Raw genomic sequence first — 12,128 nt, forward strand, 5'->3', positions numbered from 1 at the left:
TAGAATTTTGGATTTCTTGATTTCGGTCTAGTTCAGCTTTTATTTTCCGTTGGTTGAGTTCAATTCTTGATTGGACTTGAAAATTTGTAATATATGATCCTATACATGCCATACGATCTTCATACATTTGTAACGAAACAGCTGTCACCGTTTAGTAGAGACCACCCTCTTCTGCATTTCAATGCCTGGTAGCTTACCGTGGCTGACGCCTGGCCTGGAAGGGCTGGTAGCCTGGTGCACGGCAACGCCATCAGAAAGACACAAGTAATAAGACATCACAGATGTCTGATCTCTCTATGCATGTTATTATAGCTGGCAGGTGAAGCGGGTAAATCTCGTAATTTGTGCAGTGCAGGAGGTAAATTGACAACTTAACCCCCTGGTAGGAGGGATGGTGCATTCAATTTCCGTCATGATTTTTCGGTAATTTGGATGTATATCATGCGAATCAACAACTGGCAGTAACAAGAAAAACAAAAGGGTAGCAGTATCAATTATTTTTTTTATCACTCACACCATTATCGACCACCGTCTCATTTCAGATATCTGGTCAGGACGTAGTGTCCTAAAAGGCAGAACCGACCATCCCAGCTGCCAAGCCATCTGACCTTTTTTGTACCAAAACACAGCGAGTAGGTCCGAATTCCGGAGGATGCCTGAGGCAAATGCTTTCGGTGGGGTCCGTAAGGCTCAGTTTCCGTCGGTTTTACTTTCAACTTTCAAGGAGAATGCCCTGTGGAGCCACTAGATAGATAGATACTACACCAGCTGGAGGCTGGAGCCTGGACGGGTTTGCAGGCAGACCCAGCTCCATTATTATCTGGAGACAAGGCATGGTACTGTAAAAAGGAAAAAAGAAAATTTGCAGACTGGAGCAATGCTCAACTGGGTTAACCGGACCCCACCGGTTCAGACATCAGAAACCAAAGCCTGTGTATCACAACTACGGCCTGACAGAAAGGTAAGAAAATACCAAAATCTAGTTGCCACAATGCAAACACTGTACACCTTACTCTAGAAAACTACAAGTGGAATCATCAATCTTTTCTTACCAATTATATGCATATGAATGATGGAGTGATAGATCTTCATACGCATTCCGTATAGAGAGCTTTACATTTTTTTTTGTCACTCGGTAGTCTGCGATATTACCTCTCCGAATTTCAGGAATAGTTGTGCGTCAGAGGTGCTGAGGGATGCACAGTTTATCATGTGTGGGTTTTTGAGATTGGCGTACTCGTCCATGTAGCTAGGCACCTTGGCTGCCGGCGGGGGTGCTGATGGAGGTTGAGCCAACTGTTTAGTTTCAGAAGGTATGAGGCAACCAAGGACGCGCGTTACCTCATGCATTGTTGGTCGATCGGAGGGCTGTTTCTTGGTGCAGAGGAGAGCAAGCTGAAATACCTTCTTTACTGCTCCGAGATCTGTACATGTGGCAGTGATCTCCGGATCAACAGTCTCCATAACAGCATTGTTCGCAGTCTTGGACATGATCTGTAGATGAACAGGACAACAAAAAACGGTTAATGGCAGACCAACAACCAGATCAATAGTTTGTGGGGAGGAAGCTATGGGATGGGCTAATTCTGTAAACTCATCCATCTTGAAGCCTAAAAAGTCTAAAAATTGATATGGGTAAAACATTGGATACGTTGAAATGCTTTTAAAAACTATAAAACTTTGGGACCCACTAATACCATGTGGTGCATATCAATATTTTAATCCTAGACCACCAACTTGGCAGAAATGAGCTCAAAGAAAGCGTTACATAGTCCAAAGTTGATCTGGTGACGTCTACGAGTGAGTTTTGGCATTTTCAAATATCCAAAGCATGACAAGATCTTTCTCATGTCACACTCTGAAGCTCCCCAAAATAAGAAGAGATAACTGAGAAGTCGGTCTAACCAGCTGATGGAGATTTGAATCGTTGTCCACTGCTTTCCTACCAGTCAGCAACTCAAGCAGTACAATCCCGTAGCTGTAAACATCGGACTTCTCAGTGAGGCGAGAGGTGCGGGCATACTCAGGATCAATGTAGCCAATAGTGCCCATAATGTAGGTTGAGGTATGAGACTTGGATATACATAAACTCTTGGCTATACCGAAGTCTGTAAGATGGGCCTCAAAATCCTTATCCAAGAGAATGTTGGATGACTTAACATCCCGGTGGATTATTCGTGGGCTGCAATCATGATGGAGATATGCCAATCCTTGAGCTGCTCCTAGTGCTATTCGAAGGCGAGTATCCCAGTCGAGCTTCTTTTTCTTTGTAGGACCTGTAAAACACGGTGTAAGAAAGAAACTACTGTATTAGGAATCATATCAGGGTAAATGTATGGCTAGCCCATTATTGATTTAGGACAACTGCAGCATTTAGTTTCACTGGTCTCTTAACATCATAATGTCATCACCCCAAGTCAAGAATTCAATAAATAAACAAAGTCTACAGTATAACTGCCAGTCATCCAAAACAAAAATCAAAGCAGATTAAGGCAAAGCCAGCTTTTATACTAACTGTCAAGGTTGGCAAAGAATCAACAGCTATGTAATAGTATTTGACCACGCAATTCCAATAATCAAAGAACGCATAGATGATTTACCTACACAATCAAATCATACAAGATGGGCAAATAAAAATTACCGTGTAGCAGATCCCAGAGACTGCCATTCTCCATGTAGTCATAGAACAGAAGGTTCCCACAGGGAGACAAGGAATAACCTTGGAGGCTGACCAAATTTCGGTGCTTGATGCTCCCAATTGTCTCAAGCTCTGTCTCAAACTCCTTAAGGCTCTGTGGATGATGAGAGTACAATCTCTTGATGGCCACTGGTCTGCAATTCTTCAGCACACATTTGTACACTGTGCTTGATGCACCATAACCAATTATATACTTCTCACTCAAATTCTCGGTCATCCTCATTATATCCTCGTACACGTGTAGAGCCATGTTCATATGAAGAATAACCAGTTTGGGTGACGTATAGTTAACTGTATTTTCAGACAGATGCCAATGAAAAGGAAATCAATGTTAGGGTACACAATACGTTAAGGCTGTCTTTCAACACTGGTGTAAAAGAAATAAATTTCCATTTCCAATACCAGTTGCCAACATGAGTACAAACGGGAACGCACCTGGTTTACTTGGAGATCCTTCTGGAAATGGTGCTGGATGGTGTGGCCGACATGCGGCCACCAATATCAAAAGAAGGATCACAAGCGCACCCAAGGCAATCCCTAAGATAGCTGCTTTAGAAATCGAAGCTGCACAATATAAAAACATGTAACAAGAGAAAAAGTTATGACGTTTTTTTACTGATACATTTGGTTACCTTTCAATCATTGGGTGTACAAGAACATCAATGTGCTAATCCAGGGTTTTGAATTTCAAAACAAGGGCCATTACCTAATGTTGGTCCTGGCTATCCAGGGTTTTGAATTTCTGTTCTCTTGTCAACACAAGAATTTACCATGGCCCCTTGAATATCAGTCTTTTCTTGGATCAAGAATATTTCTATTGTCTTCTCGTTTTTGACAGTATAGGTCATAATGAACAAGGTCAAAAAGGAACAACAATAAACGATATGATACCCTTTTTCTGATATACAATACCCCATCTTTTTACCATTGCACCAAACCATGGGGTCTTAATCAGTCGTTTGCATCACGAATATTTGTGTTGTCTTTTTGTTTTTGGCAGTATAGGTCATAATTAACAGGGTTTTAAAAAAGTTCAAATTTCAAAACAGAACCACAAAAGTCAAAATACCCTAGCATTTATACAACAGGAGCCCTAGCATAAGCATCCAATTGTGGGAGAACCTTAGTGTGCAGCACAGCACAGAATTTGTAAACATCAGACATTTAGAGCAATTCAATAAAAACAAGCATTACCTCAGCTTGCCAACATTAACATGTTTACCAAATTGACAGGAAACATGTCAAATGACTTCATAAAGTAAGTACATACCTCTTTCTGGTGGATGGGATACATGGCATCCTGAACTGAACCAATAGCCACATAGAGCAGGATTTCCAATGAAGCTACAAACAAGATGGTTATCCACAATAGAATCAGAGAATGCCAAGAAAATGTATGGCAATGAAACTGGGAAGATTAGGCTGAATCTCAGTAAAATGGCAATAAAAGTTTATTTTAGCTTTCTCACCTATCTGGCAAAAACCTTGAGAAGTTATTGGCGGTAGGAATATCGCCAGCTAGATTGTTATAAGATATGTTCCTGCTTGCACAGTGGGTCCACCATTTTTAAGATAACAATGTACCATTTCACACAAAGATAAACCAACTAAATCCTATTTCAGAATAAACTTACAGGATGGTAAGACTAAAGCAGCTGATTAGAGACAGCACATCCCCTGATAAGTTGTTATTCTCTAGCTTCCTGTCAATTTTTTGGTTCAAAGATTGATGGACAACAGATATGGTATTACCAATTAAGGTTCAAAATTTCATCCCGTATCAACCAATACGTATTGTATCAGTGACCAAAATAGGGGTATTTACATTTTTATGGGCCATAATGGAAGTTTGGTCCAAAAGAAGGATTTACATCAGATGGTTGTTCTTGCAGATTCAATTTACTCTGTTTAGATTATTGAAAATCTTGGGGAAATCCAAGAAATGGTGGCCCCGGGTCCTTTGCATCTTTTGCACCCAATTTTGTTTGGACAATAAATTCAACCAACGCCAACAATAGTTTGAACATCCCAAAACCATTATTATTTGCTTGAATGATAAAGAGGTCCAAATTGGATGGTGATAAGGAAACACAAGCACTTACAGAGAGTACAAATTCTGTAGCTGACCAAGTTCCTGAGGAATTGGACCTGAGAGGTGATTATTTGAAAGGTCTCTACAGTGAACACGAATGGTTGGCTTAGCCACAGAACAATCACAAAAATCTTTATAAAATCAGTAGTAACAGTTCCAAACAACTTACATATCCATGATACTCCTCAGGTTCCCAAACTCAGCCGGGATGACTCCAGATAAATGATTCTTGCTTAAATTCCTTTTCAGGAAACAAAATTGACATTAGCATAAAGATCGTTTTTTTTTATGTTAAAGAAAGAGATTCACCAATTGGTAGAACTCACAGTTTTAGAAGATGCTCCAAGTCACCAAGGGAAGAGGGAATGAAGCCACTAATCTTGTTATTGGAAATATCCCTGAAGAAAAAAAATGGGAAGAAGAATGATGGTTGAGCAACTTTAACAGTGAGAACATAAGAACATTCTAGATCAATTTATACTTACAGAGTATCCAAATTGCCAATTCGAGACAGCTCAATTGGGATGGGGCCCTTAAGATTGTTTGAAGACAGATTCCTGTACATAATGAAAGAAAAGTGGTGATTTATCATGGAAGTAACCGAGCAAACAATATTAGTTTTTTTATAAATTCAAGTAACCAAGACTCTAAAGTGTTCGGTCCAAATATTAAAAAAAAAAAGAAAAAAAAAGAAACCAGCATTGTAAACAGATCATCTCATATATGGGTTCTCAATGAGGAGCTTGAAGTGAAAAATCTTCTGAATCAGATATCTGATTTTTGTGATAGATTAACAGCATCCATTGGTACTTCTGTATTGATGAGAATATGTACTCACAAGTATGTCATACTCTCAAGCCTTTCAAATTCAGGTGGGATGGTTCCATTCAAATTATTGCCATGCACATTTCTGTCACAAAATTCATGAATCAAAAATATTGACAAATAGTTTGAAGAGATCAAAGAATACAGAAACGGGATAAAGTTTAACTTCTTACAGACTATTGAGATTAGTGCATGAACTAAGATTATCAGGCATTGGCCCTTCAAGATTGTTGTTAGCCACATTGCTGTGAGAACATTGCACAAGTACTCGCTTCAATAAACATGGAAACTATACTCTATAGTGGATAGAACTTTAGAAGTACCCATACTCAACTAAAGAAATTTAGAAAGTTTACATACAGGTCAAACAAATCAGTGAGCTTCCCAAGCTCAGGGGGAATTTTCCCGGTGAGCTGATTGTCATTCAATTCCCTGCACATGCAAATATTGAAGGCATTGAAGTACAAATTTCCATCCAAGACTCGAAGTGAACTGTGGATCTAGTACTGTAGTTGAGCTGGAATTTCAAGTCACCCAATTTTTTGGTTAAAAAACTCTCCCAATTTACTGTCCCATACCATGGATATTAGGAGTTTTGAACCTTAACATCTTTTTATTTTCGTGTGAGTTTATTGAAGAACACAGGCTATACACACAAGTTAGCCTCATCCACCAGAATCGTCTAAGACAATACCAATAAGATCACCCTTGAATATTCCCATTCTAAGTTTCTGGGTCTCAAGACAATATGTATTAGAAGCAGTGATGATAGCTAATAAGACCTTCAAATTCAAAATAAGCCCTAAAGATAATTCAAACTATTAATCAACGGATCAGTATCTATGGACAGTCAGAATTTTAAATTAGGTATGTTTTAGTTTTAGCCTGAATATTGAACACAAGGTCTCTCCAATCAAAGAATCCTTACAGGTAAGAAAAAACATATGGGAGGGGAAAAATATTGCAGCACAGTTTATTATCAGATAAAGCATTCGAAGAGAATGAACAATTATCCTTACAGGTAGTGGAGCTTTGTCATGTTCCCAAGTTCTGGTGGAATAGGACCTGTCAATTTGTTGCCATGCAGGTACCTACAATTATACGTATACACATCCTAATCAATCCACTTTCTATGATAAATAGAATGTGAAAATTAATTAATAAGTTTCATTAATTATTAAGTTAGTTAAGAGTGAAATGCAACCCAATCTGAGTATAAAAGTAAAAAATGGCAAAATTGGTTTGCTAGTAAGGTTCTTATGTACAACTGGCCTTGATTATACAATCTGCCATGGTGTCATTGTATTCCACAGGAATCAAAACAATAAAACATTCAAACAAACTATGCCCCACACTTCAACAACCATTCCTCCCAGCATCAATGAAATCAAAAAGCACCCCTCCTCCCCCAAGCACATTACTATTAATTTCGGAGGCAAACTAGATGGTTATCAATGTTCTGTACATTCCACCCACTATGAAGTCGTCTCCATGAATACATTAAATTTCAAAGTAGTTTACAGATATGATAGCAAAAATCAAAGGATAACAAACCAACTATACATTCAACCAATCTATGGTGAATTATTTCTTCAATTTAGCAAACAAATGTATCTAACAAAATAAGCATTGAAATGCATTAGGCAGGCTAGCTTACAATTTCTCAGTGTATGTCAGATTGCCGAGAATGGGAGGAATAGGTCCAGTTAACAGATTGCAGCTCAAATCCCTGCATCCAAGAGACACACATTACACAGAAGCCCACCAAAAAGGAGATGGGTCCACATTATAGTCTCAAAAAGATGAGCAGCGAAGTAACCCCAGGAATAGCATAAGATGAGAAAAGCAGAAAGCCGCAAAAAGAGAACAAATTCCATAAGTCCCAAGAATGGTAAATCTACAATGCTTACAGTACAGCAAGAGCCTGCATCAAACCAATCACTGATGGAATCTTCCCAGAAAGCTGGTTTCCTTGCAAAGATCTAGAATACCAAGAAAAGAAATGAAAAACATGTTACTAGGAAAAGAAGGTGCAACATGGCCTCCACACTAGAAAAGGTTAGATATCACATACAACGTAGCTACTTGTAGGAATCCAATATTGAATGGAATCTCTCCAGTAAGCTGGTTGTAGGACAAATCCCTACCAATCATGGAAAAAAAATTAGACATCTTAAAAACCAACCAATTTGGATATTTTGAGGAAACATGACCCATTTGAGTAAGATGATATACATACAAGACCTGGAAGCCAGTACAATTGCCAATATTTTGGGGAATGCTTCCAGTTAAGCTATTGTTTCTTACATCACTGCATTAGGTGGAAGATGAAAATCAAGCAAAGCCCATCCATGTTGCAAAGGCACATCGTTAATTATCAATATACAAGAGGGATAAGTCGGTCATAACTTACAAATACCACAGTCCAGTCAATTGGCACATATCAGGAGACAAGGAGCCTACCAAATTGTTCCCTCTTAATCCCCTGAAATGACAACCTCCCTCAATATCACAAATATTTAAAAATCATCCCAGTAACAGGTGAAAATGGTAGAAAGAAAAAAGAAATAATCCTAAATTACAAGTCAAGAAAAAAAAAAGAAAAGGAATAATTTGTTAAAAGGGAGCATTTGTCAACTTACAGATACTGCAGAACTTCATTCCAGTAAATGAGCCTGGGTATTTCCCCACTTAATTTGTTCTGTGCCAGGTCCCTGGAACATCGGTGTTGGAAGTCATACTTGTCAACCAAACCCAACTGAAATGATAATGGAAAAGGATGCAAACAGATGCTTACAAGATCTTCAAGTTAGGAATCTGAGATAATGTTGAAGGAATTGGTCCAATCAGATGGTTATTTTTCAAATACCTGGAACATTGATTTATGAAATTATTAAACGTTGGGACAGAAAAGAGACAACTTAAACAAAAGCTAGAAAGTCAACCTACAGCATTAGAACATAGAAGCTTACAGGGACTCTAGCTGTTTCAATTTTGAGATTGAAAATGGTATATCCCCAAAGATGTCGTTGAAGGACAAATCCCTGAAATGTCAGCAGATAACCCACATGCAAGTTAATAAACAATCAGGATACAGAAGTGTGCAAGACAAAACGCCCGATCAAGTACCCATATGATAATTAAATTCGAGTGCTCAAGACCAGTGTAACAGACATAGGAGTTTGTTGACATCAAACAAGACTTACAGGCTCTTCAAAGATGAACAGCCACCAATCTCATCAGGGATCTGTCCAGTGAGACGGTTTCCCCTCAAGTCACTGCCGGAAAAAAGCAATAGAAGAATTACTTAAGAGCCAAAACTACAAGGAGTTCAAGCAAAATACAAGTTCTAATAAACTGTGTAGTTGATAATTGGAAATGTAGAACAGTACATGGAGAGTACGCTCTTCAAATCACCGATTGCAGGCGAGATTTCTCCACCAAGATTTAAGTCCGACAAGTTCCTGCATTTTGATAAGGATAAAGGAACTAAAGTAAAAAAATCTTCAAAGTTTTCAGAAATAACAAATCTTCAGAGAATGAAGTTATAACTTAAGAAGCCTCAAAACATCCCTAAACCCACTACATCGTGGTCGTGTTCAAACTGGCTGAAGGAAGATCTTACAGTGCAATGACGTCGAAGGTCACATTGTCGCAGGTTATCCCCCTCCATGCACAGTAGTCCGAAGACGGTGAATCCGTCCAGTCATATAGCACGTTGTCCACATCCCGAAAGGATTTCTTGATCTCCAACAACGTAGCTCCTTAAAAGAAGTAATTCGAAGGAAAAAATTAAAGAATAGAACAATATTCAATGATATTCAAATCTGTTTGTTCTCTAGTCCATAATCCAGATGCTAGAGTTGAAGAACAAACAACGAGAAGAGTAAAGAAATGTTTAACATCAAGCAAGAAGAAAAGTTCTATACGGACCCATTAAAAAAACCTAGCAGAAAGAAGAATCGATAAAATAAATAAATAAATAAACAGGGATATGTTCAAATAATGGCGGTAAGTGCTCAAATCCTTCATTAAAAAATTATCTGAATAAGTACTACTAAGAGAGAGAGAACACGGATCCAAAAGACTAATGGAGAAGTCAAATCTTTTAACGAACGCACGCTTCCTTTTTATTCTTCCTTCCGAGTACCCTTTCCAACAAAACTAGCATTGTTATGAACACTCTCAACGCCAGAGATACTGCGAAAGATTGACGCTCAAACTTCAAATCTTCATCGTTTAAAAGCAAAAAAAGGAAACTTTAAATGAAGGGAAACAATCGTAATATAAGCTTCTCAGTGGAGGAAGAAATAAGGAAAAAACAGACTGAAAACTTTCAGGAAAATTGGAGAATAAGGAGATACGTTAAAAGCATATAAAATCACCTAAAGTGGGGGAAGGGGGAGAAACAGGAAAAACAGAGAGTAAACACTCTTACTCAACAGAGTAAGTGTAACAATTAACCAGAAACAGAATGAAAGCTTTGAGAAAACACTTGTTTTTGCATCTTCTCTCTGAGACTTACCGTCATTCGAGACCGACGAACTAAAGTTCAGACAAGAAAGGAAAATCAGAAGAAGCAGCGCATGACGAAATGCCATCACGGCCCCGGCAGGAAAAGCTCACATTAACACAGGAAATCCATCTCAAGCAACACTTTCAAGTAAGACAGCGGTAACGATGACACCCTTCATGCTTACCAGGTTACATCTCCTCTTTAGAGTCGACTGAAAAGAAGCAGAGTTCTTGAAACAATAGCTAAGCTTTTGTAATCACTTGGAAATAGGCAAAGAACATTGTGTTGGATAGAAGGAATGGCAGAAAAGCTCTTCCAATTACAGACATTAAACGACGACGTCGAAGGATTCCAGAACATCTGAGGGAGAGGGGGAGAGAGATACAGAGATGGAGAGAGAGGAGATACAAAGAGTTTTCCGGTTTTCTGAGTATTTTTTGTTAAAAAATGTATTTATTTAATTTTTGATGTAAATGTTCTGGGGCACGACGAAGATCACGACGAGCTTGTTTGTTCCATCACATCGTTCTGGCAGTGCTCTCTAAATACAGGGGCCAGCGAGAGTACTCCAAAAGAGAGAATAGAGAGAATTATTTCGAAGATAAAGTTAAAAGCCTTCTGCCACCCGTCTGCCATAAAACCTGCAACAGCACAGCTCTCTATTTCTTTTCTCTCTCTCTCTCTCTCAACTCCACTCTCTCTCCATTCAGTTCTTGCGTCCTTACGTCTCTCTCTGCATTTGCAGCTCACAGCCGAGCAAGGCAGGTAATCCTTTTCGGGTTGACAAGGACGATTGCTCTCGATCTAACTTTGGTCTCTCTCATAATTTACTTGGGAGACCCAGTTATTTACTGCTTTCCAATTTTAATATACCTACCTCCCGTCTTCTTTTAACGGCATCACCTCGCGATTAATCGCCAATCCGAGCCTATCATAAATTTGAACTTGGAAGCCTGATTATAAAATTAAAAAAATATTTTTTTATTCAATAAAAATTTGATTTATTTATATTAAAATATCTTAAAACCTAAAAATAATAAAAAATCTAATCATTTATTAAAATATGAGAAATGGAACAAATAAAAAAATATATGTACTTTTTTATTTTATAAAACACATTTTTTGCTATTTAATAAATTATCAAGTTGGATTCAGCTCGGACCGGATTTTTTTAAAAACGTCCAAACTTGGCATGAAAAGAGTCGGGCCTATTATTTTGGGCCCAAGCACAAGTTCATATACCTAAATCCAAACCCACTAAAATGAGTAGAGCCAGGCCAGCTCATCAGGCTATCCGGCCCATTAACAGGTGTACATCCATATACGAACTTAATCCATTGGACTAATGGGATTTGGGTATTATTCCACCTTATTAACGAATGAGGTTAATATCAAATTTTATATTTTATCAATAAAATAAAATGAAATGGATAAAATCATTTAAGTTTTATTTAAAAATAACGTTTTTAGACTTTTATTTTATGTTGCAACAGATAATTTCATTTGGACTTGCCTTCTCTCTAATGCTATACTGCATTGGCACCAAAATTCCATTGATTTTATTTTGTTTTATTTTATTATTTATTTATTTATTTATTTATTTATTTATTTATTTATTTATTTATTACAACGCAATATCAATTGTATTGGTTCAAAAGTATGAAGGTGTAAATGACTTTGAGTACAAATTCTCATTAAATATCACTGCATGCCAACTTTACTATTGTCCTTAGGGGTGCAAAAGGGCTGAATCATACTAATATGAACTCGATCACATTTTGCCGGATTTGGACACCCCCAGTTTTCAAGTTGGATTGAACCAAATAATCGCATCCAATTAAAAAATGTGTGGAACACGGATCACACCCGTATCTCCTCCAAAAGAATATTATTTACTTGTTTATTTATAAACATGTTTATATTTTATTTTTATAATATTTATTTTGTATGAAATGCATTTATCTATATCTATATTATGAATGACAACGGGGCGAGGT

The 12,128-nt window shown here is 37.8% G+C and overlaps 1 protein-coding gene across 2 annotated transcripts; it reads right to left on the reverse strand.

The window, feature by feature from the left end:
• Positions 1–962: 962 nt before the first annotated feature.
• Positions 963–10,973, reverse strand: ER (Leucine-rich receptor-like protein kinase family protein). 2 transcript variants are annotated; one of them, XM_088959819.1, is made up of 27 exons: positions 10,141–10,973; positions 9,241–9,379; positions 9,008–9,079; positions 8,822–8,893; positions 8,588–8,659; positions 8,413–8,484; positions 8,258–8,329; positions 8,029–8,100; positions 7,855–7,926; positions 7,690–7,758; positions 7,526–7,597; positions 7,273–7,344; positions 6,635–6,706; positions 5,976–6,047; positions 5,789–5,860; positions 5,629–5,700; positions 5,276–5,347; positions 5,117–5,188; positions 4,960–5,031; positions 4,801–4,872; positions 4,333–4,401; positions 4,168–4,239; positions 3,969–4,042; positions 3,134–3,262; positions 2,642–2,989; positions 1,906–2,276; positions 963–1,494 (listed from the first exon to the last, which is right to left on the reverse strand). In XM_088959819.1, exons 1-27 carry the CDS (start codon positions 10,214–10,216, stop codon positions 1,129–1,131), a joined length of 2,937 nt encoding a protein of 978 aa, XP_088815945.1. In that variant the 5' UTR covers positions 10,217–10,973; the 3' UTR covers positions 963–1,128. The 2 variants fall into 2 exon arrangements, with proteins under 2 accessions (XP_088815945.1, XP_088815946.1); XM_088959820.1 differs by lacking the exon at positions 4,333–4,401 and having other exon boundaries at positions 10,141–10,961.
• Positions 10,974–12,128: the final 1,155 nt, after the last annotated feature.

This window comes from Nelumbo lutea, chromosome 8, assembly GCF_056320005.1.
Source record: "Nelumbo lutea isolate HS-2025 chromosome 8, American lotus-T2T, whole genome shotgun sequence".
Classification (NCBI taxonomy): Eukaryota; Viridiplantae; Streptophyta; class Magnoliopsida; order Proteales; family Nelumbonaceae; genus Nelumbo; species Nelumbo lutea.